This window comes from Puma concolor, chromosome D3, assembly GCF_028749965.1.
Source record: "Puma concolor isolate L17-30 chromosome D3, mPumCon1.1.hap2, whole genome shotgun sequence".
Taxonomy (NCBI): Eukaryota; Metazoa; Chordata; class Mammalia; order Carnivora; family Felidae; genus Puma; species Puma concolor.
This window is the reverse complement of record NC_141678.1, coordinates 26496800-26522741: the sequence shown is the minus strand read 5'-3', so window position 1 is coordinate 26522741 and position 25942 is coordinate 26496800. Positions and strand designations below refer to the sequence as shown.

Genomic DNA, 25942 nt, shown 5'->3' with positions numbered 1-25942 from the left:
TTAAATTGAAATAAGACATGTCAAAGGTGACTCGATAATTACTGCCTGGAACAATGGCCCTCTGATGCGGGAAGTGTAGTGTCAGTGTATGTGGTACAGATAATTTTTGCATTTGAGACTTAATTATGTTGATATAATTATTCCTCTGTCAGGAGAAATTGGGTGGCACAGATACGTCATATTTGCATCTGAGTAGAAAAATGAAATGCCTTCCTTCTTCTTCTTCTTCTTTTTTTTTTTTTTTTTTTTTTGCAGGAAGCAACTGGGTGGGCGACTCTGGGGAGTCAGGAATGGGGTGTTTGGAAGTTCACTCCCGGTCAGGATGGCTGTCTGTGGCTGGCGGGGCTTTGTGACAGCCTGCAGGTGTCCCCTTGGGAGGGCTGGACTCCACCCACAGTCCTTCTTTGCCCCTTTCTGAAGATGCTGCATCAGAAGTCACAGCCTGGGGCCAGTTTTAGGGCTGAGAAAGCTGTGAGCTCTGAGTAGCTAGAGCTGTAAGGAATTTTTAGAGAGTTGGGTTTATTTTATTTTATTTTATACTACTCTGTTCTATATTAAATTAAATTAATTAATTAATTAATTAAATTTAATTTAATTCGCAAAGCTTGTGATTCAAAGACTCACGAAGCCTGATCACCTCCCTCCTGGCTGTCCCCACCCCACTGGTCTTTTGTGAGGGTCTGGTGCCGGGGAAAGGAGTCTATGCCCTCCACCACCCCCCACCCATCCGGAGAAACTTGGGACCCTCCAGAATCCAGTACAAAGCCCCCTCCTCACCATTGGAACCCCAGTCCGTGGCACCATTATCGCACAGGGGTGGGGCCCAGTGTTTAGGCAAAAATGGCTCATAGTCCAAAGTGGGGGAAACAGAAAATATAGAGGGAGGAGCTAACTTCCTTTTTTAAAAAATGTTTATTTATTTATTTTTTTAAAATGTCTTATTTAGGGGCGCCTGGGTGGCGCAGTCGGTTAAGCGTCCGACTTCAGCCAGGTCACGATCTCACGGTCCGTGAGTTCGAGCCCCGCGTCAGGCTCTGGGCTGATGGCTCAGAGCCTGGAGCCTGTTTCCGGTTCTGTGTCTCCCTCTCTCTCTGCCCCTCCCCCGTTCATGCTCTGTCTCTCTCTGTCCCAAAAATAAATAAACGTTGAAAAAAAAATGTCTTATTTATTTTTGAGAGACCACAAGTGGGGGAGAGGCAGAGAGGATCCGACTGGAAGAGGGTTCTGCACTGACAGCAGTGAGCCCGATGTGGGGCTTGAACTCACGAACCATGAGATCGTGACCTGGGCTGAAGTCAGATGCTCAACCGACTGAGCCACCCAGGTGCCCCAATGGTCATTTATTTTTGAGAGAGAGAGAGAGAGAGAGAGACAGAGCGTGAGTGGGGGAGGGGCAGAGAGAGAGGGAGACACAGAATCTGAAGCAGGCTCCAGGCTCTGAGACGTCAGCACAGAGCCCGACATGGGGCTCGAACCCACAAACCATAAAATCATGACCTGAGCCGAAGTCAGACGCTTAACCCACCCCAACGCCCCGGGGGGAGCTCACTGTCTAACAGAGAGAGGACCTAGGTTCTAGCTCTACCTCGGCCACCCAGGGGGTGGCTCAGCAACCTTGGCCAGGTGTCCTCCTGCTCAGAGCCTCAGCTTTGGGGCCTGGCAGATGCTGTGTGTGTCCACAGATGCATCTGTGACGTGTGCATGCATATCGCACACACAACTTAGACCTTTTGCAGGCCAGGTCCTCATCATCTAGATGTTTAACAGCCCAAGCTGTCATTTTCCGGAATTCTATAAAGGCCTTCAGGCAGTAGCTGGGGGCATTTTGAAACAATCAGTTAGGAAAATGAGCAGGGAGAAGGAGGGCTGCAAGCAGGTGCCTGGAATCCCAAGCCCTTCTGTCTCGAGGTGACGGGGAATCCTGGTGGGGCAAGCTGGAGGGGCAGGGTGGGGGTTCCAAGGCTCCCTGCTTGTCTGCATGGCTAACTCCATTCTGCCTTTCACATAAAACCATTTTACCCAAGTATCTATACGCACGGGCGGAAATGAACACAGGATGGAAAGACACTGTCTTAGTTCTTAAGAGGGGTTGTCCCCAAGTAACAGACATTTTTAAAGGGTTTTTTTTGCCACTTTATTTTCTAAATTCTCTATAGGGAGCCCTGTGGGAACCAGAAAAGAGAAGAAATGGTGTTTAAAAGACAAATAAAGGATCACAGGGCATTATACAAGTATGCTAGGGCTGCTGTAGCAAAGTGCTACAGACTGAGTGGCTTGGACAAACAGAAATGTCTCAAGGTCTGGAGGCCAGAAGCCTGAAATCATGGTGTCGGCAGAGCTGTGCTCCCCCTATAGGGGCTAGAGAGGGAAGTGCTCCGTGCTTCTCTCCTAGCTTCTGGTGGTTTGCTGGCCGTCTTTTATGTTCCTTGGCTTGTAGATGCATCCTTGGGATCTCCTGTTGACACATGGAGCCCTCCCCGTGTGTCTTCACATCATCTCCCCTCTGTGTGTGTCTGTCCCTTTCCAAATGTCTCCCTTCTTATAAGGACACTGGTCATACTGGATGTGGGTCAGCTCATGTTAACTTGATTACCTCTGTACAGACCCTGTCTCCAAACACAGCTGTATTCTGAGGTACCTGGGATTAGGATTTCAACCTATTTTGGGGTCAGGGGGGCATAATTCAACCTATAAACAGATATGTTTCTAGAAATGAGAAGAAGTGCAGGATGGCTATGGTGTTTTCCTTTGTGGGTGGTGGAGTCCATGGAGATGGAGCTTATATGTGAAGAACGTCTAGTGTTACCGTGTTGGTCAACTTCCAAGATGGTGCCCCATGATCCCAACCTCTGGCATTCACACCCCCGCGTAGCCTCCTCCCATATTGTGCCAGAGTTGGTCTGTGTGATCAAGAGATGGTCAGTAGTGATGACACCTTGTCACTCCCGAGGCTAGGTTATCCAAGGCATTTGGCATTTGCCCTCCTCTGTCTTGGATCATGTGCCCTGGGACCCCCAACCACCACGTCCTGAGGACACTCAAGCAGCTCAGTGAAGTCCCTTGTGGCAGAGAACCGAAGGCTCCAGCCAACAGCCATGTCAGTGAGCCCTTCTTGGAAGGGACCCTCCAGCTTCAGTCAAGCCTTTGGACTACCATGCCCTGGCTGACATCTTCACTAATACAGATTCTGGATTAGTTTTCTTTTGCGGCTGCCATAAATTACCCTGAACTTAGCAGCTTAGGATGATGCAATTTATCCTCTTACTGACTTGGAGGTCAGACGTTTAAAATAAGTCTTAAGGGGTTAAAATCAAGGTGCAAACAGGACTGGTTCCTTCTGGAGGCCCCCAGAACAACTCATGCCTTGCCTCTCTCAGCTTGTGGAAGCAGCCAGAAATTCTTGGCTCCTGGCAGCCTCACTCCGGTACGATGCCACCATCACTTTATTGCCTTCTTCCCCACTGACCCTCCCGCCTTCTTCTTATGAGGACCCTTCTGATGACATCTAGGGATCACCCGGATACTCCAGGATAACCTCCCCATCTCAAGATCCTTAATTTAATCACGCCTGCAAAATTCCTCTTGCCATCTAAGTTAACATAGTCACATGTAGCAGGGATTAGGATGTGGACGTCTTTGGAGGCTGTTATTCATTCTGCTATAGACTCTGAGCCAGATAAGCCACTCCTGAATTCTTGACCCACAGGAGACATTGAGAGAGATAGTGAATGATCTTTCATATTTCAAAACACTAGGTATTGAAGCAACCTGTTATGTAACAATAAATAACTAATACAGATTAGGGGGTTGTAATCCAACATTTGGTTCTGTAACACTTGAAAATTGTAATTCTGGATTTCTTAGGATTTTTTTCCTTGAAACATATATATATATATACATATACACACACACACACACACATATATACACACGCATCTATTTATCTATCTACTATATATTTACATCTATATAAAATATAAATATTTATAAATATAGGTATGGATGGAGAGAGAGAGAGAGAGAGAGAAAGAGAGGAAAGTGTGCAGATCTTGCAAACATACATTTGGATGACTTTCTACAAACTGAGAACACCCTGTCTTTCATAATGAAGCCTGGGTTGAGCCTGGATATGTCTGTGCTCTGTGCCTGTGATTCTCCTCTTTTCCTCTCAGATACATTCCCGCTCCTTCTCTTCTCGACTTTACGTGTAGGAAACTAGGGGCACCTGGGGGGGCTCAGTCGGTTAAGCGTCCGACTTCGGCTCAGGTCATGATCTCGAGGTCCATGAGTTCAAACCCCGTGGTGGGCTTTGTGCTGATGGCTCAGAGCCTGGAGCCTGCTCCGGATTCTGTCTCTCCCCCTCTCTCTGCCCCTCCCCTGCTCATGCTCTGTCTCTCTGTTTCTGTCTCTGTCTCTCTCAAAAATAAACATTAAAAAAAAAATAAAAATAAATTGTAGGAAACTCTGTTTTCTCATTTCCTTGCCTTTCATTGGTCAACCAATGAAAGGCGGCAATGGACAATGAGCAGGAGAGGGAGAGAAGCCAGGATATTTCTCCCTCTCTTGCACTACCTTGGGGGTGCATCCCCGGCAGCAGCTGAGGCAGCCTCCCATTGGATGGCCTCCCATCCACCAGGCAGCCTCCCATTGGATGGCCCAACATTCTGATTTGTCCTCCGAGCTCTAGGTCGGCGGTGCCTTCCTGCCATTGCTAATCTATCCTGGCTTCTCACCTTTTTCTGTCATCTGAATAACCAATTCCCTGTATTAAATTCTTTTGTTTGAATGATCTAGAGCTATTTCTATTTTCTCAACTGATAGAGGCTACTTTGAGGCACTGTATTAAATCCTTCCAGTTTCAACAACAACAAAAAAGCAACAGGCTTATAAAACTACATTTTCTGAAAAATGAGGCTGTCCTTGCTATGTGATACCTGCAGGCTTCATACTTTCTGAGTCTTTTCATAGAAAGAAGGACATTTTGTTACATATCAAGTGTGTGCCCACATATTAGGTAGACCAGATGTACACCACCATACATTATTTCATTTGTTTCTTGCCATGATCTTTTGTCTGGAAATCATACTTGAATTTTGCCAGATGAGGGACTGGAAGGAAGGAAGGATTAAGAATTCTTCAAAATTCACATAAGTGTTTCATTTCTCCTGCTGTTCCCATATTGTTGTTAGCCCCCCACCGCCCCCGACCAGGGTCTCTCAATTCCACAGAGCACTTACCAGTTTTCAAGGAGACCTGGCCCTCTCGCCTGCCAACCAACCAACTAATATCAGTATCTTCTTTGAGGATTCAGGATGCATTTCCAGGAAGATGGAGGTCTTTTAGGGTGTGGCACGATTGGGAGTTCCGGCTGACGCTCGTAGATGGGCCACTGGATGAAGTGCTTAGCTTGGTGGTTCATAGAGGGGACTCTGGCCCTAGATTGCCTGGGTGTATGCAGGGATCGATTGGACATGCCTGCTGCAGGTGCAGAAAAGGGTGAGAGGAGTTGTTAGGTATTTACTGACCCTTTGGAAACAGGCAGCCCTGAGCTTGAATCTGTGTGTCACTTTCTAGCTGTGTGACTTCGGGGTCTTTGATGAGTCTCTCTGTGTCTATTACCACATGATAAACACAGAATCAAATAATTAATTTGCAGGAAGATTGTGAAGAAAGGGACTTTGCGTAGTGATGACCACCTTATCCTTAACCCCTCTTGTTGCTGGAGGTTGGGCGCTAAGTAAGAGAATCTGGTGCTTCCTTTGGGGGTTTCTACTGGGTACCCCAAGACTTTCCTTTCCCACATTGAGACTCAAAGCTCCATGCTAATGCTTGTTCCATTGCCAATATGACCCTGGAACTCTAGCCAGGACACCGTTGACAGGGCTTTTATTTTGCCTCGCAGCCTCATTTCTCCCAGGCAAGGGACCCTGGGACAATTTGAATGAAACAATGGAAATTCCCCATCATCTCATCACTTCTTTCAGAGAAGACTCCCCCCACCTCTGGAGACACAAATATCCTTGGGTAAAGCAGGAGCAAAGGGGACAAGAGCCATGGGCTGGGGTCAGGACACCGGGGTCCAGCTATAGATCACTGTGTCTTGGGTGCACGACCCTGGGCGGATGATTTCACCTTTCTGAGGCTCAGTCTGCTCATCTGTAAAATGGGGATAATGAGGCCAGCGTGGGAGGCACTGAGCGGGTGGTCCGGCGGAATGTTCCTCGCAGCATAGACAGAAATAAAATCTTATATAGTTTTTAACTTTCTGATAAGAAACGTCATCCATATTCTTTGCAGAAAGTCTGGAGAAGTATAGAAAGGAAAACAAAAGTCACCTGACCTCTCACCGCTTGAGATAATAACTCTGCCATTACTTTGTCATCATGTCCTCAAGTTACTTCTTATGTGCTTGTGTCGCACTTGACTTTGAGGGCTCTCATAAAAATTATGTGAGATGTGGCATTTCATACATTTAGCAGGGGACCTGCCCATTTGAGAAAATAGAAATAAATATACTCACATAATAATGAATTAAACAAATATTTATTAAGTATGTGCTATGTGTCAGACTGGGAATGTTCACACAGGTGCATCTGAATATATGCACGTACACGTGTGTTCATGCGTGTTTACATGTATTTGTAATAGCATATATATTTGTGTGTAATGTTTTTTTGGGGGGGAGGCAGGCTCTGTAACATAACATTTCTATTTGTCTTTAGCGCATCAGAAGAAAACAAAGTGAGTTTTCATTATGTTCAGGAGGTGTTTTGAGATGGCCTGATCTACAATATAAACTAGGAGAAATGAACTTTGCAGTGGGATACCTTGAAAGGATGTAGAGGCAACCTCTCGAGCCGCAGAAACTGATGCGTGAGTCCCGCGCATTTGCAGATAGGAGGCCGTCTGCTAAAGATGCCCTGGGCAGAGAAAACAAACAACGGTTTTAAATATTAGCCTCCAATGGAATGTCACAGGAGGAGATTATTTTAATTGCAGCTACTAATTATCGTATGAACGACCTCCCACACGGGCAGCTCTGTGTGGCATGTTCCAGGGGGAGTAGCCTGGAAGTTTAACAAGGGTTAATGATTCTCTTAAGCGATGCTGGGGAGGTCAGCACATACACACAGTACTGTATTTATCTCTGTGTGCGTGGAAGTACGTATGCATAATGAATTCCCAGGCCCCCCCCTTCATTCATCACTTAGAGTCATGCTATAACACCATTCATGCGATCCCCAAACATACGCTGAGCGCCTGCTATGTTCTGAACACCAGCAATACAGATAGATGAGGTCCCTGCGAGAATGTTGAACTCCGCAGAAGTCAGGACTTAGCCTGCATCGCTTGTGCGAGATCAGGGCTGGCACACGGTAGGTGCTCGATAAATGTTTATTGAATGAATGAAAGGTATATAAACATACATATACATACATGTAATGAATATATCATACATGTATATAATATCTATGTTGTGTGTTATTACAGTGTGTATATGGCCATAGATGAACGTGGGCATATTTGCTAGTGGGTTTCTGCCGTATACGTCTAACTGTCTGAATAGTTCCATATCCTAATTCCTCCCCCAACTTCTTCACGCTTCAAGCCTCCAAAGAGAGATGAAAACAGAGAAGACCGGCTTCACGCTTGGCCTCCAAACGCGACCCCATGTGCACGTGGCGGTCCCAGTCCAATCCCAAGCACTGTTAGTCAGATGTTGTGGAGAATGGAAGAAGGTCCCAGGCTCCCAGACGCGAGAGAGGATGCCTCCCCTGTGCCCCCTTCTTGCGTGTCCCCTGTGTGTCTCCCGAGGGGTCTCCCGCGGGGGCATTGTTTTGTCTGCCCCAGGGACGCTGTTTGGGGCACCGCATCCATTCTCCTAATGACTTGGTCTGTGCAATCAGAGACGCTATTTGTCTTCCAAGTTGAAGCAGGAAAGGTTTGCTGATTACTGATGGCACATACTCTAGACTTCCCCAAACCGTCTCCTTGGGGTGTTCCCGCTGAGTCTGATGTGACTCCCCCGGGCCCCGTCCTTGGTCCACAGATACCCTTATCTACGGAGGGTTTTTTTTCGTTGTTGTTGTTTTATTATTGGAGAGAGACAGAGGTGGCGCAAGCAGGGGAGGGGCAGGGAGAGAGATGGAGAGAGAACCCCAAGCAGGATCCACGCTGCTGGTGCAGAGCCCGACGCGGGGCCCGAACCCATGAAACTGTGAGGTCATGACCTGAGCAGAAAGTCGGACACTTAATGGACTGAGCCACCCCAGGCATCCCTATGGATGGTTTTGCTCACAGCTCTCCTCGCTCTGTCTGGTTACATCATCCCCTCTGCTGCCCTTGCTTTTCACCCACATCCTTCCTCTGCAGGGCACTGAAAATGCCTTGGAGCCAGAGTCCTTGCTCGCCCGTGACCTTGGCAAACCTCAGCAATGCTCCCCCCACTCCGGTCACTCCTCGTTCTCCTCTAAGAATTAAATGATAGCAGTGCCAGCGTTGGCCAAGCCTTTCCTCTCTGGAGATCAGAGAGGTTGAGTCTGATCCACTGGCTCCAGGTCACACAGCCAGTGAATGGCAGAGCTGGGATTTGAACCCCGGCACCCTGGGTCCAGAGGCCACTTTGTCTTTCATGATATTACAGATTTGCTTCGTCTCAGCGCCTCCTCTCCTCTGCCCCCCTGCTTAGTCCCAGCCCAGAGTCACCCACCCCTGAGATGACAGTGCCTGTCCCTGGTGGCCCCGTCCTCTGCCCTCCAGGAGGCTCCGGGAGGGTTCCGTGTGACATTGCATGGGCACAGCTGACCCAGGCACAGCTGGGAGGGGACCTCTGTGCTCCCTTCTCATCCCTGAGGCTCATGAGGCATAAAGAGCTGTTACTGAGAAACCCAAGACCTGGCCGCCCATCTCGGCTTTGTCCTCTCCCGGCTGCATGGCCATTCCACTGCTCCCGACTCACTTTCCCAATCTCCCAAATAAACATTCACCACATGCCTAAAACGGCCCAGCCGTGGCCCTTGCGCAGCCTCTCCGTGTCTTACAAAGACACAGGTGCCCCGTCGCCTGGGAGAAGGTGGTCAATTCTGTCGCCCCCAGGAAGGGGCTGAGCTCGGAAGCCACAGGGACTTCGTGCCCAGCCAGTTCTCTGGGTGCCGTTAGGAGCTGACGTGTGGGCGTCCAGAGGCAGGTACCTCCTCAGCCATGTGTGTTATTTCCTCTGACAGCCCACTGGCCTCCTGCCCGGTGGGGGAGGGGAGTGCCCTGCCTCGGACCGTCTCTCACCTTGTCAGCACCAAGATGGGGATTTCACAGCTGGCGGCTTCGATCAACTGCAATGCATTTCCAGCTCCTTGTCACCCCCGACCTTGAGGGAGACACAGAATCGGAAACAGGCTCCAGGCTCTGAGCCATCAGCCCAGAGCCTGACGCGGGGCTCGAACTCACGGACCGCGAGATCGTGACCTGGCTGAAGTCGGACGCTTAACCGACTGCGCCACCCAGGCGCCCCAAGAGCCGTCTTTAAATCCAGGCTCTGTACCTTACTGCCCTGGATGCCTTCACTGGCCTCCATTTCTTCATCTACGAAACAAAGGCAACAATCCCAGGCTCAGAGAGGGGCTGTAAACTGTTTGAAGTTGCACAGCTAGTGAGTTAATTGGGCAGCCAGGGACTGTGCTTAGGTCTGACCCTAAGTCTTTATATTTTGCCCCTTCCACGCCCTCAGCGGTTGGTATAGATATGTTCCTTAAAACAACAGTCGACAAGGGACACCTGGGTGGCTCAGTCGGTTAGGTGTCTGACTTCGTCTCAGGTCATGATCCCAGGGTCCCCGAGTTCGAGCCCCGCGTCGGGCTCTGTGCTGACAGCTCGGAGCCTGGAGCCTGCTTCGGATTCGCTGTCTCCCCCTCTCTGCCCCTCCCCTGCTCACACTCTTAATGTCTCAAAAATAAACAAACGTTAATGTGAAAAAATGTCTTAAAGTCGGCAAATAATCCTTAAATGATATTAGAACAGCTTAAAAGAAACATTTTATATATAATACCCACTCCCTTCATCCTCATCGTATAAATGCTACCAACTTCCTAAGTGTTTTTCCAACTGCGCGCATGTTATTTGCAGACTGCTAGGGACACGATATTCCTCCGTTCTATCCCGCTTGCGTGCCTTCATTCTGCAGAAGCATTCCATGCTGCCACAGCCCTTATTTCCAACGGGAATGTCTAAGAGCGCCAAAGTGGTACACCGTGACCCCCCTACCGATCCCCAGTTGTTGGCTGATGAGGCTGCTTTCAGCTTCTCCCCATCCTCAACACCACCGCTCAAAGCATCCTCCCCTATAGACCTCCCTCTGCCTTTGATTGATTCCCCCTGGGCTTACCTGCTGGCAGGTGAGATTCTGGGTTTAACCCGAGGTTTCTCAGGGACACTGTGGACATTTGGGCGAGGTAATGCTCTGTGGAGGCAGCTGTCCTGTGCATTATAGGATGTTGGGCATTATCCCTGCAAGGTGCCAGTGAGACACACACACACACACACACATACACACACACACACACCAAGGTGTGACAGCCAAAAATGTCTCCAGGCATTGCTCAGTGAGTGTCTCCTGGGGGGAGCGCAAAATCACCCTCAGTTGCTAATCATTGCAATTAAAGGGTAGGGGTGGGTGAAATCTGTGGGTGAAACCAGTTGCCAATGGAAGTCAGAGGTTTTCCCGAGTCTGGACAGAATCCGATTAGGGCAGGGTCGGAGGGGGAAGAGATGAGCCCACAGAGGAGAGGCAGATGCGCGGAGCTGGAGTTCCAGCACTGCCATTAAGCCTTTGCTTCCCCGGGCCTCAGTTTCTCATCTGCGAAATGGGAGCAATGATAGCCATCCGCCAGGCTTTTAAGCAGGGAGGGAGGTCCTGAGGGTAAGACGCTCAGCACAGTGCCAGGCACAGAAGGATCTTAGTAAACGGCAGTGGGGTGCTCTGGGACGAGCCCCGTTGGCTTGTCAGTTTTTGTCTTTGCACCCTCTGAGGATGGCACGGCAGAGTGGAAAGGGAACCGTTCTTTTTTAAAAAGTGTATTTATTTTGAGAGAGAGAGAGAGCACACTCGAGTGGGGTAGGGGCAGAGAGAGTGAGAGAACCCCAAGCAGGCTCTGCCCTGGCAGCACAGAGCCTGACCTGGGGCTGGACCTCACGAACCGTGAGATCATGACCTGAGCCAAGATCAAGAGTTGGACGCTTAACCGCCTGAGCCACCCAGGCGCCCCGCGAACCATTCTTGTCTGCTCCCCAGCCGACCCCCATCTCCCACTGCAGATCCAACCCTGAGGCAGACTCAGCTTCCTGAACCAGCTTCGGTGACTGGTCTGGGAAACATTAATTGGCTCATACATTTGCTCATCCATCCAGGGTGTAGTACCTGGTGCAAAGTGGGTGGTGCAGGTTCCGAGCGTGGCTCTGGGGTCGGACACGCTGGGCTCAGAACCCCAGCGTGGATGAGTGAGCGCTGTCCATGGGCCAGGCCCCGGTGGCCCCCCAAACGCCCCTGCCCTCTATAAAATTCAAAGCATCTCTCTGAGGGTCCATAAGCCCATCTGTGCAGAGAGCATGCCTCAAGGGGTGCCCACCATGTACTAGGTGCTCAGTGAACACTTGACTCAGCCCAGCGTGTGTCTCCTCCCCAGAAGCTCTGGCAGGTGTGTGGGTTCTTGCCCAAAGCCAACATGCGCTTGTGGTCTCTGCCTCCAGGAGAAGCACGTGGAGGACCTCTCGGCAGTGAGACAGACCCTCCAGACAGACCTGGAGACGTCCATCCGGCGGATTGCCGACCTGCAGGCAGCCTTGGAGGAGCTGGCATCCAGCGACAGTGACACGGAGAGGTAACCTATGGGGGGTGGGGGGCAGGCGCAGCGGGGTGCAGCAGGTGGCCTGGGGCCCTGGGGTGCCCTGCAGCCTTTGGTAGACGGAACTCCTTGTCTCGGGTCCTCCGGGGGCCCATCTGCGGGGACACCCGGATGCATCTCATGGTGGGAGGGATGACCGGCTGGCTCCCGTGAGGAGGGGCAGGATGCTTGCTTCCTCTCCAGTGTCAGCATCTCCTTGTTGCCACCGAAACCACCTGGCCCAGCTCTCCAAGACTTAGGGGAGGTGACCCTGGGACGTGTCTGCAGAGTGGGCTCCAGTTTGTCATCGTGGCCAGTGACGCGTCCAAGCTGGGCCCAGTCCCCTCACGCGTCAAGTGGACGTAATACTTTGAACCGACCACGTGAAATGGCCAGGTGTTGACCACTCTTGATCTGCAGATTGGCATTCCGTGGACTCAGCCCTCTGCCTACCTGGTAGGATTGTCAGAGTCAAATGAGGTACCAGATGGACATCGCTTAGAACCAGGCACGCAGGCTGTAAGGGTGTGCACTGTGTTTGTGCCCAGAAATGGGCATCGCTTCACAAAGGCAACGACTGATTCAAGGATGCAAAATTAGCCAGCAGGTGATAGGCAAGGCCTCTCAAGTTCAGTGTCAGGGCTTCTCTCTTTTCTCGGAAGACAGGTTGCTTCCTACCATCTCCACTCAAGTCTTGAGCTGCCGCAGGCCAGGGGTGCCCCGGGTGGCCACATGGGCCCGGGCTGTTGAGCCCGTGCAGGAGGCCCATAGCGTCCTGTCCCCCAAAGCTGCCTTTGCAACCTTGGCATTGTCACCTCTCTGGAACCCACAGCTGCCTGTCTGGCTGCAGCCTCTCTGTCCCCATCCCAGCCTCTGTCGCAAAGCCTGGGCAGCAGGGAGAGACATCTTCTTTGCGATTGCTTTGGGAAGAAACAGGATGCCTTAACCTAACCTTCAGAGGCGGTGCCCTCCTTACACACCCCTGTGTGGGCTGCATCGGCCCCTGGTCCCTCTTGGACTTTGTCTCTGTGGGGGATGGCATGCGTTGCAGCCACAACAATCAACGATCAGACCATGGAGTGCAACCCTCTCCACTCTCGTGAGGACCCCGGGGAAGGTCGGGGTCGCACAGCAAATTAGGTGCTGCAAAACCCGGGGCTGCTGAGTTTCCCATCCTAGACCTTTGCCTGTCACACCCCTCTTAATAGGGTGAAGCAGGAGCCAGCTGCTGACCTGTAGGAGGTGTGGGCATGAGCTGGGCAGTGAGGGAAGGAAGCAGTGACGTGAGTCAGCTGCGGTCTAGCCAGTGGGGAGAGCCCGTAGAGCTGACCATGCCTCGTTAAGGGGGAAAGGAAAGCCCAGAAGGAAACACACCAACATTCTGGTGGAAGGCATTGCTGGTGACCTAAATGTTGGTTTGCTTCAAGCGTATTTACATATTCTAAAGTTTCTGCGGTGAACAAACCTAGTCCTCGCTGTACTAGGTAGGTTCCTCTTTGAGGAGATTTTGCTCCTGTAAGTTACAGACTTGATACGCCTGATTTTATTTATTTATTTGTTTGTTTGTTTATTATTTTTAACGTTTATTTACTTTTGAGAGGCCGAGAGAGAGAGAGAGAGAGAGAGAGAGAGAGCGAGCATGAACAGGGGAGGGGCAGAGAGAGAGGGAGACACAGAAGCCCAAGCAGGCTCCAGGCTCCGAGCGGTCAGCACAGAGCCCGACACGGGGCTCGAACCCACGGACCGTGAGATCATGACCTGAGCTGAAGTCGGACGCTCAACCGACTGAGCCACCCAGGTGCCCCTGTAGGTCTTCTTTAGAGAAATGTCTGCGAACATCTTCTGCCCACTTTTAATTGGATTAGTTGGGTTTGGGGTGTTAGGATAGCTTTTCTAATAAATGAAAGCTATCAGCAGAACAAATGAAAGTTATAAAAATAACCAAATTGGAAAGAGGCACAGGGTGTGGGTGCTTGCAGGTGTGGGTATAGACTGGGCAGAGGTATGACAGGAAGCAAGGAGCCTGGGAAGCGAGATCCTGGTGGCAAGGTCATAGAGGGTCACAGACATCACTCCAGTCTCAGCTTAGAGGGGATCCTTCAGAGCCTTAAAGGGACCCTGCCCTCACCCTCATCTTGATAGGAGGCACGCTTATCTCTTTCTGTTCCAGGTGAAAAGCCTCATGCTCACCTTCTGTCCCAATCCTACTTTTCTGAGGTCCCCGGGAATCCCATCTGAACCCCAGCTTCCTGTCTGCATTTTCATGGCCTTGGGTCTCAGCGAGACTCCATCCTGACTCTCTGCCCCATTAACTTGGAATTGAACTAGACACAGAGCAGAGATCTGACCAGTGGCACAAGGATGGGGCGGGGTGGGGGGGGAATTGCCCACAAAGAAGTCTCAACACATTTCGAAGAATTAATATGGCACAAACCTTGTTCTCTGGTCACACTGCCATTGAAATGATTATCGGCAGTGAACGGCAGTCCGTGCCTTGCCAGGCTGCAGAGCCAACATCCGGAGGAAAGCCCCAGCTCCTACCTGGGTGCCAGCCTCTCCTCCTGTTCCCCCATCCTGACGGCTCCACGGTGTACTTCCTTCTTAATTGTCTCATCTCCCGGGGTACGAGGTTTGGATGGGAGCCCGAGGGATTCGTCGAAGTACCTCTCCAAACTGAGCTCTCAATTAGGATTCACACCCACCGGGCGGAGAGAGAGAAACAGCGTGTGTGTGTGTGTGTGTGTGTGTGTGTGTGTGTGTGTGTGGTGCTTCTGCTGGAGGTAAGGTTCTTTAAGAGACTTGTTCAAATTATGAAAAGTCACATTTCCCCGTGTTGGGAATTCAATCCAAGCGTAACAGGCCTTCCAGGCTGGAAACGTGGTTACGTGCTCGGAAAGCCAGGCGGCCCGTGTGGCAGTGTTGACTCCCGTGCCTTCCTGCACTCAGGCTCTGCCTTGCGACTTCAGCGGTGGCGTCAGCCTTCTCGGATGAATGGGGGAAATGCTTTAAGCTGTTCTCCCCGCGGCCTGGCGCAAGCTGATTACTCCTGGAGGGAGAGATGTGTCAGCTGACGGCCCCATCTATTCCTGGGGCTATCCCAGGGTCTGTAGCTACTCACCTTTCTGGGGGCTGGGGGGGGTGGGGAGGGGGGGAGAAGTGTGGCGAGGTCGATGGATGACCTCTGACTCCTAGGTCAGCTGAGAGTGTGTCAATTCCAGTTGGCCCAGTCGGAGACCAGTGCTCTAGAAAGGTGCCTTCCATTGCTGTGTTGTATGTGACTTGTATGTTTCTCAGCCTGGGTAAAATTAGGCCGCAGTGAGAAAAATGGGAAGATGTGGGTCGCTCCAAAGATTGCAGCTCCCGCCACGGGCACAATTTTGAGTTAATTTATTTATTAGGGGTCCCGGGCTCCAGCCAGACTGTTAAAAAGATACAGACTCAGAGCCTGTCTCCATTATTCTGAGAAGGTTGATGCCCCATTCCCAAGCGTGGCTCCCTACTGCAGGATAGCACACGTTTAAATGATGCCACGGAGGCCATCTGGCTTTCCGAGCGTCCTTCTAGCTTGGGAGGACTGGATCCCCCAGCCAGGCAGGTACTCTTTGCTGAGGACCCGCTTTGTGTCAGGCTGCACAACCTACTTGTTTTGTAGACACTGTCTCCCAACTTTTGAGGCTGGTACCCAGTTTGTGGATGAGGACACTGGAGTTTGAGAAGTCGAGGAGCCGGCTTGGGCTCAGGCAGTAAGTGCAGGGGCCGCGATGATTTCCAGGCGGACCCCACCCCCCACACTCCCGATAAGCAAACTCTGCTGTCGTGTTCAACAGACCCCTTCTTCCCCCTTTCTCTTGTCACGGTCCTTGTTCTCCACCCAGTAACTGGCCTGTCACTCTGGTGGATGCGTGTCTGTGTCACTGGGACCTGGGGCCAACGCATTCACACGTTACTTCTCAGGCAGTGTGTGCGTTTAGACTGGAGTTGTCTGATGGAGACTCTCGCTGAAGGACCACAACAGAAGACATGTAATTAATTATCTTGCTTAGCAGCAAGCCCCTGTCCGCAAATGCTTGGCACAAGTTCTTTAAAAGCCACGTGCGCCAACGTGAGAGAAAGAGCCACCGATGAGTCAGGAGACAGGGTTCTGTCCGGGCTGCACCGCCAAATAGATGCGGACCAGGTCTCCTGCCCTTCCTGGGCCTCTGCTTGCCTAGTCAACACATTAAAATCATCATCATCACCACCACCAGCAATATTCACCTTCTACGTTATGACAGGAGGTACGTTGGGGTGCTTGGGTGGCTCCGTCTGCTGGGCGTCCGACTATCGATTTGGGCTCGGGTCATGATCTCAGAGTTTGTGGGTTCGAGTCCTGCAGTGGGTTCTGCACTGACAGTAGGGGGAGCTTGCTTGGGATTCTCCCTCTCTCCCTCTCTTTCTGCCCCTCCCCACTCATGCTCACTCTTGCTCTCTCAAAACAAATAAACATTAAAAAAAAGACAGGGGGTGCAGTAAAAAATGCAGTCCCATTTTGGAACTTGGAGCACAGAGACTCTTTCTTCATAGGATAAAAGGGTCAGTGGGTTTCAAACTCCCTCTCAAGTAGAACCCCACCCCTTTTTATTTTGTATACCAACACAAAGTCCTGGAGAAAATTCTAACTTAGGATGGAGTGCAGAAAGAAATGAAGGTTCGGGGTCAAGCCTCCCTACTTGGTCTCTCTCCCTGACCCCTTAGACGCCCCTGTGAGGTCTCCAAGAATGCAAAGGCTCTGTAGACTGTGGTGTACAAACTCCAGTATCTACCAGGACCAATAATCCACGGCTTATAAAAAGTCAACCTGGTGGCGATTTCTACCCATCCGGTTCAATGAGTCTCAGGATCACGCAGAACAAAATAGCCTGCTTCAGCCTGAAAGCCTTTCCCCTCCCCCTCCTTCCAAGCTGCAGACCACCTCAGAACGAAGCTGTTAAGTGCCTTCCGCAGTTTCTCGGACCATAAGGCGTGAGGTGGCTTCCAGAAGCCCGTCTCCACCCCGCCTCTTTATTTCAGACATACTCCATTTTGTCGAGACCTTCAAAAATGGCAGGTAGAGTGGGGTCATCAGGAAGTCGACAGGCAGCATGGCCAGCAGACCTTGACTTTAACCTCAGGAGTTCTGTGGACGTGCAGTGACATGAGTTCACAGGCAAAAGCAACCAGTGCACAGATAAAAATTTCTATAAAAACGTAAGATTATTTTCCATAAGCATCCATACCTGTGTCTTTTTATTTCTCGCGGCTGGTTCTTTTCCAGAGTCACAGGGCTTCGAAGGCACTAATAATGACCACTGATAATCTTACCCTCTTATGAGATTGCTTCTTAAGATTCTTCACCATTTTTTTTTCCCTGCGTGGTGATACAGGGTGCAACAGTCATTGATACAGCAGTGATGGGTCACGCCTGCTGCCTGCTGATTTCTCATAGAGAATATTGGCTTAGAAAACCCGGTTCTTTCTGTTAAGGCAGAAGCGGGCCCTGGGATTAGCTCCTGTGATAGCCAGAGTCTGGCAGGAGCCAGAGGCTTACCCCAAATGAGGGAAATTGAGATCGCAAGCAGGAAAGAGAGTAGACCCATGCCACACAGCGAGGCCCCTAGGCTTTGGTCGCCTTTTCTCTCAGTGTCTTATTCTTTCCACAACCCTAACCCAGCAGAGGCATGGAAAGACCCAGAGCAGCAGGAGGATCAGAATCGGATCTACTCACATTGACCACTTCAGGGTGGAGAGAGAGGGGGGCAGGGAATCCCAAGCAGGTTCTGTGCTGTCCAACCATTCACACACTTAACCCGCTGAATCATCCAGGCACTCCCCGCAAAGTGGATTTTTTTTAAAGTATTTTCAATAGTTTGTTAAAAAGTTACATCAAGGGGCACGTGGGTGGCTGTGTCGGTTAAGCATCTGGCTATGGAAATCAGCTCAGGGCATGATTTCTGTTTGTGAACTGGAGCCCTGAGTTGGGTTCTGCACTGTCATTGCAAAGCCTGCTTAGGATCCTCTGTTCCTCTCTCTCAAAATAAATCAGTAAGCATTTAAAGAAAAGCTCCATCAAAACTTTGTCTATAGATCCTCAAGAAGATTCAGGGTCACCCAGCAAAGACAGTTTTGTTCTACTGCAAGGTTGGTTTTTTTTTTTTTTTTTTTTTTTTTTTTTTGTGCGGTAGCAAATTAACACAAATTTAGTGGCTTAAACCAACATGAGATTTATTATCTTACAGTTCTGTTGTTTAGAAGCCGAACGAGGATTGGGACGTCTGGGTGGCCCAGTCGGTTGAGCATCCAACTTCAGCTCGGGTCATGATCTCACAGTTCGTGAGTTTGAACCCCTCATCGGGCTCCCTGCTATCAGCACAGAGCCCCCCTCGGATCCTCTGCTACCCTCTGTCTGCTCCTGCCCTCCTCATGCTCGCTCTCACTCTCTCTCTCTCTCTCTCAAAAATAAATAAACATTTTTTTTAAAAGCCCAGCAAGGATCTCCCTGGCCTTATAAAGGTATCAAAAGGACTGTGTTCCTTCTGGAGACTCTAGGGGAGAATGCATTTCCTTACCTTTTCCAGGTTGTAGAAGATACCAAAACACCTTGTGACACTTATATCTCTAGAGCCGGCAATATTGCCTCTCGGCCAATCTTCCATAGCCACATCTCCCTCTGACCATATCTGGGGAAAGTTCCCTGCTTTGAAGGATGTGAGGGCCTAGGTTGGGCCCACCCAGATAATCCAGGATAATATCCCTATCTCAGGATGCTTAACCTTAACCACATCTGCAGAGTCCCTTCTACCGTGTCAGGAAATGTAGCTCCAGGTTCTTGGGATTAAGGATTAGATCATGGGCATCTCTGGGGGTCGTTCTTCTTCTTCTCCCAGGGTCATTCACAAAGGTTGCTTTTGTTATGGTGGAGAGGTCACAGCAATCCTTTCTTTAAAAGGCTAGACAGTGGGGCTCAGTTGGTTAAGCGTCTGACTTCGGCTCGGGTCATGACCTCGGGGTCCATGAGTTCGAGCCCCACGTCGGGCTCTGTGCTGACAGCTCAGAGCCTGGAGCCTGCTTTGGATTCTGTGTCTCCCTCTCTCTCTACCCCTCCCCTGCTCACGCTCTGTCTTTCTCTTTCAAAAATAAATAAACATTTTTAAAAAACGATAAAAAATAAAGGGCTAGATAGTAAATATGTTAGGCTGTGGGGGCCACATGATCTTTCTTGCAACTACTCTGCTACGGTAGAGCAAAAGCAGTGATGCGCAACATGGAAATGAGTTAGTGTGGCTGTGTTTTAATAAAACTTTATTTATAAAAAACGTTTGTAGGTTGGACTTAGCCCATGGCTGGAGCTCATTGGATTCACAAAACATTGTCTGAAAGGACTTCTGGTCTGGCCTGAGCCCTGGGGCTAAAGATATGAATAAAACACGTTCTTGGATCATGAGGGGCTCTTGCAGTCTGGTGGGGACAGATAGATATGAATAGGAGCCCCAAGACTGACGGATCCTCGAGGATAGGGACCAAGGAACCACAGGTACATCCCTTGGAGAACAACCAGGTTTTCTAAGGAAGGAATTCCCCAGATTCCATGCGAAGAACAAAGCAGGAGGCCCTGGCTTGTGAAGCCAGGATTCAGATGAGGTCTCTGGTGTCCGAGGGTGTGGTCTGGTTGTCCACACCCGCATGCGGGACAACTGGTAAAGAGCATGAGGTTAATAGCTTTTACAGACCTGGGATGGATTCAAAGCTATGTGACCTTACAAGGGTGTCCCTTTCCTCATTCACTAAATGGAGATAGGCGGGATGGTTAGATGAGATCACAGGTAGAGCATCTTTGTTGAATGAAGGGATGCTCCCTAAGGAACAGCTACCACTGTAATTAGTCTCGGAGTTTCCCAGAACGCCTTGGAAAGCTGGCCACCTGCCCTCTTGTCTGATTCACTCGCACTCACAAAGAACATAAAGCAAACGCGTTGCTTGTTGACAATAATGACGCTGTTAATAACAGCAGTACTGGTTGTACTCAAACAAGAGCAGGGATAATGGTTGTTGCCTTTTAATCAACACTATTTATTTGTCAGGAACCAGGCCGCGACGTTTACAAGGGTTATCTCGCTTAGTCTGCCCCACAACCAAACCCCATTCATCACCGCATTTTACAAAGGAGCCCAGGAGGGTCAGAGAAGGAGGGTGACTTGCCTGAGATCACACAGGGGCAAAGGCTGGAAGTTTGTCTGACATCGAAGACCATTTCTTCCCCTGGAAGCACAAGGGGGACAGACTCATTCTTGTGTCTCTTTCTAGTGTCCAGACGGCAGTGGACTGCACCAGCCATGGCGGAAAAGAGATGTAAGTGAACCCTGAGTGGAATTGAGCAGTTGACATTGAAGCCAAGGGCAAGCCCTTGGCTCTCCGGGTCCAGTCCGCAGAGGGAACATGCACGCCCGCTTGGAGAATTACTGGCAATGCCACGATAGCTCTGACTCCATGGTCACAACATATAGCACTGGGGACACATTATTGAACAGCCCAACTTCTTTTAGACAGAGAAGCCCATGACTTTCCATACCACTGTCCCCACCAAATACTTTCAGTGGCTCCCTATTACCTCAGAATGACACACATATCTGACCCTATTTCCCTCTGTACCTGGGACTCCTATTTTGCATATCACCCATGCCCTGCCCTTTTCCAACGTCCATACCTATGTGTATGCTGTTCCCTCCAGCTCAAAGTCCTTTCCCCAGGCCCTGCATGGCCAACCCCCAGCCTTCAAACAAGTTGTGGCTCAGCTATCCCTACTTGATGCCTTCCCTTATGCCTCCAAGAAGCAAATCAAGGCTCCCTCCTAATTCTCCTACTTTCTATCCCTCTCTATGGCCTTAATAATTTTCTCCTTTATTTTGTGGTTATCTCTATAGATTAGATGTCTACTCTGGTAAGATGGAGTCTTGAGGACAAGTTCAATGTTGGGTTCATGTTTATACGTCCTTCCCATGGTGCCCGGCATGGAGCATGCTATAAACAAACAAATGAATTTATAGACAGATACAAATATAGGCATATATAAATACAGATACAGATATCAAAATAGATATATAGTTATAGATATAAAGATTGATATAAATATTGACAGATAATAGTTGAGTGAGTATATCAACTAGAAAACAGAATAATCATTGAGTACCCAAATCAGTGACAGGCCCACATAGCCTCACCCTGTGCTGCTTTCAGAATTAGGGGACATAAAAGCAAAGGCTCTGTCTACAAAGACATTCTGGTTAAGGCAGGCAAGAAGTTAAGACCTTCACACTTGACATATTCCATGGGCTTATCACTTGGTATAAAATTCAATGCCAAATTTTACTTTAAAATCAGAATTGCCTCAATATCTATATTAGAGTGCTTATCTCCCCAAGGAAGAGCAGTAGTTAGTAGCAAGGGCATTAGAATCGGAGAAACCAGGGTTGGCATCTCAACTTTTTCACTAACTAGACGGATGACCTTGGCAAGACCCAAATTGGCCTCCTCAAATTCCGTTTACTCTCATCTATATAATGGGGACAGCACTGGCTCTCACGTCTCAGGGATGGTGTTGTGAGCACTGATTGACGTTATGGGAGTACAGCATGTAGCACATGCCTGGCTTATGCTTAGGGGTTAATATCTAGTTATTGCTGTTACTGTGGTTGTCATTGTGCTGACAGCATCCTGTCTTCTGGTTCTAGAGATAATGTCTCCATCCTCAGCTCCCAGCCAGAAGGCAGTCTGCAGTCCTGGCTGAGTTGTACTCTGTCCCTGGCCACAGATACCGTGAGGACCCCCTCTCGACAGTCAGTCATCAGCAGCCACACGCTCAGTCCCAGGTAAGAGTATCTCCCTGCTGTCTCTGGATGGCCAATAGCTTGAAAAATCTCATCCTTCAAAGGCTGTTGTTCATGTCTTCCACTTTCTCCAGCATAGGCATGGTCTTGGACAGTTTGAGCTATGACCCTGCCACTTCTTACCTGAAGGACTTTAGGCAGGTCAATTATCTTCTCTGAGCCTTCACTTCCTCATCTGTGCAACAGGAAATATAATTGTGTTTACTGCTCCAAACAGTTAAAATGATGAAGATCTAATACAGCCCTCACTAAAGCACCATTTTCATGATGATTTTTTAAAAAGCATGTGGTGAACATTTTTTAAATAACTGTGGATTTATTATAGTTTCCTTCTATCTAAAGCAAGCCCTCCTTGTTTTCCATGTATGGATGGTTCTGGATTTAAATTTTTCTTTTGTAAACATATTCACTTAAGTGTTTCTGTATTTGAGTTTGTGTTTTTTTTTTTTTAAATGGCAAATCAGTATCATTGACAGTTAGGCTGGATAATTTCTCCCTCAGAGATTTTAGCTTTGTTCTGAATGTCAAGGTTTTATATTTTCCCCACCACAGAGGGTGATGGATTCAGTTACAGCCTGAGACGAAACTCTCACAAATCTGTAGGATTGCCAACAATAGTTTCCTTCAATAAACGGGCCTCAGGATGCACCCTTAGTTTAGGGCTTAAATCCATCATCACCCTAGTTTTTCAGCCTCGTTTCTCTCAGCTCATTTGGTTTTCCTTTTCAAGGGTGGCCTTCTTATAATTAGGAGCTAACAGACATAAATCAGAAATTATGGATTAAGCAGATGCATAATTAAGATGAAATGCATACTCCTTTTGTGGTAACAGAAGACCCAACGTGAAAAGACAGAAAGAAAAGTCAGAGACTCAAGGAGCAAATACAGACAATCCCTTCCTGACTTGAAATGTGTTTGCTCTGAAGGAGGGGGCTGTCTCTACAAAAAGAAGGGGGTGGAAGTTCACGCTAACCTTTCAGGCATATTCAGCAAATGGCAAATGTCTGACGCATGCCTGCAGATAATCTTAGGCTGAAAAACTTGACATCGAAAATATCAGAGAGAGGCTCCTAGAGTGTGGATGCATCAGGGGAGTTAATTAAAGCAAGATCATCTGATTACTGCTCTTAATTAAAAACAAAGGCCTATATGGAGAAAAAGCCACCTCCTCCATGAACCCCAAAGGTTGAGGACTTATTCTCTCCTGATAAGTAAACGCCCCTGTTTCTCCCCATCGGCCAGTGTATAAGGCAGTGAAGCAGAACTGGAGGCAGCCATAACAGCATGTGAATGCGCATTAACATAATATCCGAGCTTTGTAATTATAATCGCACCGGCATACGATTTTGTCGTGTTCGCTCTGTCGCACTGTCGGATATTGTGTTACTTACAAACTGGAGGTTTGTCAAGCAAGCCTACGGGTGCCATTTTTCCAACAGCATTTGATCTGTCTCTCTGTGTCACATTTTGGTGATTCTTGCAACATTTCCAACTTTCCCCTCATTATTTTATTTGCCATGGCCATCTGTGATCCGTGATCTCTGATGTTGCCATTGTAATTATCCTGGAGCGCCACGAAACACATCCATGTAAGATGGTGAACTTAGTCAGTAAGTGTTGTGTATGTTCTGACGACCCTACTGATCCGCCGTGTCCCAGCCCCTCTCCCTCTCCTTGGGCCTCCCTATTTCCTACGACACAGTGATATTAAAATTAGGCCAACGAATAACCCTACAGTGGCCTCTAAGTGTGCATGTGAAAGGAAAAGTCGCACATCTCTCCCTTTAGACCAAAAGTTAGACACGATTCAGCTTAGTGAGGAAGGCACCTCGAAAGCTCAGAGAGGCTGAAAGCTGGGCCTCTTGTGCCAAATGCTTAGCCGACCGGTGGACACGAAGGAAAAGTTCTGGAGGGAAATGACAAGTGCTACTCCAGTGAGTTCACGAATGATAAGGAAAGAAACAGCCTTCCTGCTGATCTGGAGAAAGTTTCAGTGGTCTGGATGAGGATCAAACCCGGCACCACACTCCCTTAAGCCAAAGCCCAATCCAGAGCAAGGCCCAAACTCTCTTCCATTCTGTGAGGGCTGAGAGAGGTGCGGAAGCCACAGAAGAAATGTTCGAAGCTAGCAGTCGATTGGGTCACGAAGTTTAAGGAAAGACGCCACCCCCGGAACCCAAGAGTGCAGGGTGTGGAGCAGCAAGCACTCGTGTAGAAGCTGCAGCAAATTATCCAGAAGATCTGGCTACGGTCATTCGTGAAGACAGCAGAGGCTCAGTGTAGACGGAAGCTCCCACTGTCGGAGGACTTTCGTAGCTAGAGAGGAGAAGCCAAGGCGGCTTTCAGATGCATTTCTTCCATCATAAGACCTGAAAGTTGAAATTACTCCTTGGTCCGTGGGCTGCAGAATGGATGTTGTGTTAGCAGGCCTGAAAACAGCATTAATCTCATCATACATCCCCACGCCATCGGAGCTCTTGGGTGACCGGGTGTGCTACCGATGGACAGGAAGCTTCCCAATTTGCCCGGATCCATCAGAGGACTCCCTGTCTATGGCGGCTTCTGGAAAGCATTCACCATTCTGAAGAACATTAAGAATGTTCTTGATTCACGGGAGAGGTCAAGACAGCGACGTTAACAGGAGTGCGGACGAAGTGGATTCCATCCCGCATGGAAGGGTGGAGGAGTCTAGACTTGAGTGGGGGAGGTAGCTGCAGATGGGGTGGAGACAGCAGGAGAGCAGGGACTGGAGGTGGAGCCTGAAGGGGGAACCGAATTGCTAGAAACCCGTGGTAAGCGTGAACAGAGGAGGAATTGCTTCTTCTCACGGATGAGCAAAGAGAGTGGTTCCTGGAGATGAACTGTGCTCCTTGTGAGGATGCCGCGAAGACTGTTGACGTGACAAGAAGGCATTCAGAAGGTTCTACACACGTAGCTGAGAAAGCAGCGGTGGGGTTTGCAAGGACGGTCTCCAATTCTGAAAGAGTTTCCACGGTGGCTAAAATGCTATGAAACACCATCGCCTGCTGCAGAGGAATCATTCGTGAAAGGGAGAGTCAATTGATGGGGCGCACAATATGCGGGCTTATTTTAAGAAACTGCCACAGCCACCCCAGCCTTCAGCGACCTTCACCCTGATCAGTCAGCAGCCATCACCACTGAGGCCAGACCCTCCACCAGCAAAACGATGATGGCTCACCAAAAACTCAGATGATGGTTCACATTTTTAGCAATAAAGGTTTAATTAAGGTATGGACTTGATCAGGCTTTTTTTTAATGTTTATTTTTGAGAGAGACAGAGTATGAGCAGGGGAGGGGCAGAGAGAGAGGGAGACACAGAATCGGAAGCAGGCTCCAGGCTCCGAGCGGTCAGCACAGAGCTCGACGCAGGGCTCGAACTCATAGACCGCAAGATCATGACCTGAGCCGAAGTCGGAAGCCTGACAGACTAAACCGCCCAGGCGCCCCTTCAGTATGCTTTTAAAAAACATAATGCTGTTGCACACCTAATGGACTACGATGTAATAGTGTGGTGCAAACATAACTTTAATGTGCACTGGAAAACTAAAAAATTTACTTGACTCGCTTTATTGAAATCCTCACTTTACTGCGGTGGTCTGGAACGGGACCCACAATATCTCCGAGGCATGCCTGTAGTGACGTGCGTGATAAGGATCCTTAGCCCTTCGGTTACATCCTAAGTGGCCGAACACCCGTGTGAGTGGGAGGTGGGAGGCTGCCGTGGTTTGGGTGCACGGACGGAAGTCGCAGCATGTGGATTCCAACCCTCTATTTGCTCCTTTGCAGCAGCGAGATCTGGGGCAAGATCTTTCAACTTCTCTGTCCATGTTTCTCTGTGAATAAATCTGGGTTGTTGTCAGGTTAATGAGATGATGCACACATTTGTCTTCATTCGGAGCCTGGCACCTAGAGAGAGCTCAAGAAAATTAGCTTTATTCGTGTCAGTATCTGCTGGATGCCCAGAGGAAGCCCAGGAGACAGACATTACCCCCATGTGGCAGCAGAGGAATCTGAGGCCCAGAGACAGAGAGGAGACAACCGATTCAGGCACAGATGGTCTTACCCCGGCTTCTAGAGCTCTGCCTGAGGCAGAGCCTGCCTCCACATGCTCAGGCAGCTCTCGCCAGGGCCTCACCCCCCTTTTTCTTC

General features: G+C 49.4%; 1 protein-coding gene across 3 annotated transcripts in view; it reads left to right on the top strand.

Moving 5' to 3' along the window:
• MYO18B (myosin XVIIIB) overlaps positions 1-25942 on the top strand; it is a 258994-nt gene that overhangs the window by 210504 nt on the left and 22548 nt on the right. For all 3 annotated transcript variants that reach the window (XM_086682197.1, XM_086682198.1, XM_086682199.1), the window contains 3 exons: positions 11740-11870; positions 20193-20237; positions 21617-21754. In XM_086682197.1, the coding sequence (XP_086538323.1) occupies positions 11740-11870; positions 20193-20237; positions 21617-21754 (314 nt within the window). The remainder of the gene's footprint in view (positions 1-11739; positions 11871-20192; positions 20238-21616; positions 21755-25942) is intronic.